General features: G+C 36.0%; 1 protein-coding gene across 1 annotated transcript; it reads left to right on the forward strand.

Moving 5' to 3' along the window:
• Positions 1–441: 441 nt before the first annotated feature.
• Positions 442–1931, forward strand: LOC122091269 (protein TIFY 5A). Its single transcript, XM_042661130.1, has 3 exons — positions 442–699; positions 817–904; positions 1496–1931. The coding sequence occupies exons 1-3, from the start codon at positions 575–577 to the stop codon at positions 1685–1687; spliced, it is 405 nt and encodes a 134-aa protein (XP_042517064.1). The 5' UTR covers positions 442–574; the 3' UTR covers positions 1688–1931.
• Positions 1932–5395: the final 3464 nt, after the last annotated feature.

Raw genomic sequence — 5395 nt, forward strand, 5'->3', positions numbered from 1 at the left:
GCAACTTATGAACCGGTTCATCATTTGATACCAAAGCTCTCACCCTAACCTGAACCACCCAACAAAGGAAAACCAAACAACTCAAATCTGATTCAAAAAATGCCAGCTGTAATTAAATTGTCTCCGCAGATTATAAAGTCCACCAAACCAAATCAATGGACTAATGCTACACCATAACTTTTTCTGTGTAAGTTCCTAAGGGACCCCGAAAGAATTGGTCATTTTAAAAAGTGGAAAACATAAAAAGCACGTGTGGAAAAGAAAATTGAGAGACATAACTGAAAGGAGAGAGGAAAGAAGGAATGAAGGACAGAGAGGATATGAAAAGATATAAAACAAACACGTGTTCCACGTGCTTTATTACAATTTCTCCGCCAGGTTTCAACTTCCCATGTGTGCAAATCTCCTCCAAGACCAAGACCACCACCACCACCAGCTGACACTTACATAAATCCCTCCACGAAGCTTCCTCACCCCTCCCATCTCTCTCTCTATTTGTTTTCAAGGCAAAAAGGCTCTCAAACTTGAACACAAGCTCCTCATCTTCTCTGATATCAATTCTCTCTTCCATATTATGAGAGAGATGACTCTCCAGCCACTTTCTGTGAGAAGAAACTGCAACCTTGACCTCCGGCTTCCTCCGCCAGGTCTCGATTTCCTTCCGGCCACAACGGGTTCCGCCGGCGACGACACTCCCATGTAAGTGAGATTCCAACTCTTTTTTTTTTTTTTTTGGTTCTTTCTTTCTGTTCTTGAAATGGTTTTGATTGATCTCATTAAACTGACATTCTTTCCATCTCAACCCTTTGATTCAAGGACTCAGAGATCTTCAGTAGAGACCCCACAACAACTCACTATTTTCTACAATGGCCGCATTTGTGTCTGCGATGTTACAGAGCTTCAGGTATGATCTTCTGAATTTGCCCAAAAGGGTACCCGACTCAATACTTGTATAGATACCCACAAGGATCTTGTCCCGTTTCAGATCTTAGAATCATTCTTGTATTTGATTCACACTTGGATTCCACTCAAAATAAAAATCAATTGGAAGGAGAGAGCAATTGAAAGGAGAGAGAGGTTAAATGGAGCCAAAATGTGGATCAAACATCGAGAATGACTCTAATACAAAAAAACCTGATCTAGACTCAAAGATCCGACCCATGTAGGGATTTTTTGCCTAGAATTTCTTTCCCTTAATTGGTTGGTGTGGTGTGGTCTGGTCGGTTGATTAGTCAAACCCATACCCATTTCTTGTTGCACCATATCCATGCCGACAAGGATCCTTCCTACTAGATGATTGATTGCTTCTATAAGAGTACTCTCTATCCATTCAACTTGCTCTAGCTGCACCGCCAGTGTATCATAAGCTAGCGTTCTCTGTGTTTTCTATCTTTCTATCCCTTTGAAATGACTCATGTCTTATTTATGGAACATGGACAGTGTGTCTATCCCTATCGCTTAAATTATGATTATAAATGAGAACTTGTTGATGCAGGCTAGAGCTATCATATGTGTGGCAAAAAGAGAGATGGAGGAAAGGATGAACACACCGCGATCGGAACCTGTCTCACCCTTGCAATGTCAACTTCAAAGTCCGGCGGGTCTGTCAATGAAGAGATCACTGCAGCAATTCCTTCAGAAACGAAAGAATCGAATCCAAGCCACTTCCCCTTACAAGGAGCAATGAAGGATATGCATCCCCAACCCTTCAATGTGGTCAATTTATGACAGAAGATGGATCTTGAAGAATAGTTAAGGAAGATTAAGGCAGCGAATTGAAGACTTATTTGTAAAATTTGATGGTAGCAGAAGAGATTTTATATGTAGAGCATGTATGTGTATAGTAAGTATCAAAGTATCAATTGAAGCTAAATGAGAAAGAAATTTCTCTTAACCAATTTTACAAATAACATGATTTGTGTTTTCCTTTCTTTGATTGATTTATTATGTATCCAATTATATATCCACCAAATATTTTTTATATTTATTTTTATTTCTTGTAGAAAACTATTCATCAACTCATTCTGTGGAAGAAATTCCATCAGCCAAATGAGGAATGCAACTAATTTTGCTGTATATGATCTTTTGGGTATCTTCATATTCATGTGTGGAAAACGTGCTGAAAGCCCTATAATTGTCAAAGCATTTAATGCATTAAATACTCTATTATACCTTATCCCTTAAAGGGTTACTTTATTTAATAAGGACTTAGAAGTTACTGAAATTAACCAAAACAAATTTTATTTCAATTTATTTTCAACCAAAACACTCCATTAAATGTTTTGACAAAAGGTTTTATACACGGTCGTATATATGTCTATGGTCTTGCTTTTAATAGTTAGATGGGGAGAGAGAGGGTGTGTTATTACACTTTGCCCTCACCCTCATCCAACGGTTGAAAGTTATGACTGTATACATACATGACTACATAAAAACTAGGTCTAATTTTTTTTTTATTTCACTTCAATTCACTTCCTTCCTTAGCTAAGGGTTTAATATTAACTCCAAAACATCCCAATATTCAAAAAATAATCTTTAAGTTTAGTTCATCAACATTCTTTAGTCTCTTGATTTTTGGTCAAAGCCAACCTTCTTTATTTTAGTTTAAAATAAAGAGTATCTTGAGGTTGAATTGGGAATTGACCTGAAACAAGGAGTTCTGTATGGAGAAAAAAGAGCCACTTATGGTAATTAAGGTAAATGTGTTTACCATATTTCTATGACATTGAAGATCACAAGTATGACATAAAACTTCTCTAGTTAGATTCTTCTGTAATTACAGATTAGCTCTTGATTTTTTAAAATTTGTTAAATCTTTTAGGGCTGAGGATTGCCACTTGATTGTGTGGTCACTGTACAAGCAATTGGATAAGCCATAGAAGGTCTCACATGCCTCCAACTAGGGGGTAGGATAGTTTTTTTATCAATATTTTCCCCTTTTTTCTAATAACCTCTTGGGTTTGATGGTGCATGTTCATGTATCCATGAACCTTGTCTATAATCCCATTGTAGGAAATGTATTACTGCTTGGAGTTTATGGATAACATTATTCACCCAAATATATCATTAAGGCTACCTTTGATTGCAACGAAATTTAAAGGAAAGGGAAGTGAAAATTTTCAAACCTAAAAATTAAACTTTTTTAATCATTACTCCATGAGATTATAAACCCAAGGGAGATGTGTAGTTGGCGAGCAATGAACTTGGTGCGAGCCATAAACTCAGACATCCTAAGTTTGGCTCCCACTAGGCACACCTTGAGCCGCTCACAAGGGGGTGTTTAGTGTTCTTCACTGTTTTCAGTGAAAGTTAAATGGTTCTCATTAAACCCCGGTATGATTTGATCCATGCAGTTGTGGGGTCAGTATAGACTTGCGGGAATACCTGTCATTAGCAAAAAAATGACAGGTACTAATAGATCTCTACCTCTTATTATAGTGTGTGCTTCCGGAGGAGCACGCATGCAAGAAGAGAGTTTGAGCTTGATGCAAATGGCTAAAATATCTTCTGCTTTATATGATTATCAATCAAATAAAAAGTTATTCTTGTCTCAATCCTTACATCTCCCACAACCGATGGGGTGACAACAATTTGGTATTTAAGGAGATATTATTATTGCCAAACCCGATGTCTATATTGCATTTGCGGGTAAAAGAGTAATTGAACAAATATTGAATAAGACATTAAAAAATGAAACACCCTTGATCACCCCCATTGAAAAGTTGCATCTTTTTTCCTATTTCACCTCAATTCATTTCATTTTTTTTTTGGGTAAAAACCTCAATTGGCTTCACTCCCAAGGAAAAGGGCTTTGGGGCATTGTGCACGTTTTTCTTTTTAATTAATGAGCTCCATGCATTACACCCAATTCCCAACCATATATATGATCTTAATTCCTAAGATGGAATGAGAAGCTTGGTAGCACGTTTTTCTTTTGGTAGAGTATAGTAGCATGTTTAAGTGACACCTACCCACCACCACCACCACCAGGCTCTCTCTAATATCAATGTCATTGTTATCTTCTTTTTGCTAGCTAGGGTTAATTTTGATCATTCTTTTAGGTCTACTTGAAGAACATATATGTACTCAAATCTCTTTAAATTTTTTCTCTCTATAAAGACCTCTTTGGGCATTAGGCTATGGAGATGTTGGGAATGATTGTTTCTTCACACATGCATGTTGTCTGAACCCTAAGCTGGAAATGTATATGAGGTTGGCTAACACAAAGAGTTTCTGATCAATGGTTTAACACTCCCATATGATACGAATAGGTTGGTTGGTTGGTTCTGTGATCAAAATGGAAAGAATGAGAGAAAGAAGAAATTAACACTTATATCTCACCAAACATTACATCTACTTTTAGGGTTTTGGGTCATTGCTATAATTATAGGAAAAGTGTTTCTTGTGGGGAAGGCGGTTACTATATATGCACAGAGACCAATGAAAACGCATGAAGAAATATCAACAAAGGTGTTATTTTTCATTTTATAAGGGGTGGACAGGTCATTTCGCCCCAGCATAGAGGCCACACTCCTCAGAAACCTTTTTCCCATAATTAAATGTACAATAGTTTAGCATTCGTCCAATATATATATTTGCTAATAATGGATTGGATGATGACATTCATATTTGATCTGGTTAAACTGAATCGAAATCCATTAATAGTATTTTACCAACTACATGAATTTAATACTAGTTCCATTCTTAATCAATGGATCGAGATGATTCCATGGCTCTATTAAAGGTTGCACCATAGGCTACTAGTCTTATTGCATGAGGCTGATTTGCACTAGTAAGGAGCCAAGTTAGAACGATTTGGTTTTTAAAATGTGGAATATTTTCTTAGTTTGGTCCAATTTTGATTTCGTGATTGAAACCCTTGAATCGAATTGAATTGCTCATTTTAAAAAACTGAATAGATCATGCTCTTTTTTAATGTTTTAGTCAACGTAGATGATATATTCTATTATTATTATTTTTATATATTTGAAAACTATTTGTTGGATTATGATCTTAAAAAATAATTAAGGGGTATTTTATTGTTGAAAATGTACACCTAAATTGTGAACAGAATAAAAACCATATCGAGTCCATTAGGTTTTAGTTTGGAAAATAGTATCTTATTCAGTTTCAGTTGAATTTTGATTTCCACATATTGTATCTTGAATAGGATCAGAAAATTATAACTGAACCAATTGACATCCATAGGGTGCACCCACAAGTTAACCGTCAAGGTTGTATGTATATGCATGCATGGTTATACCTTGTTCATGGAGGACATGACCTCATGTATCTGCATTACAATAAAATTAGAAGAGAATATTCCTTTTGACTATGTATGGATTTCTTCCTAATCAGATATGTTAGATGTTAAACTTTCTCATCAAGGATTGTA

This window comes from Macadamia integrifolia, chromosome 10, assembly GCF_013358625.1.
Source record: "Macadamia integrifolia cultivar HAES 741 chromosome 10, SCU_Mint_v3, whole genome shotgun sequence".
Lineage (NCBI taxonomy): Eukaryota > Viridiplantae > Streptophyta > Magnoliopsida > Proteales > Proteaceae > Macadamia > Macadamia integrifolia.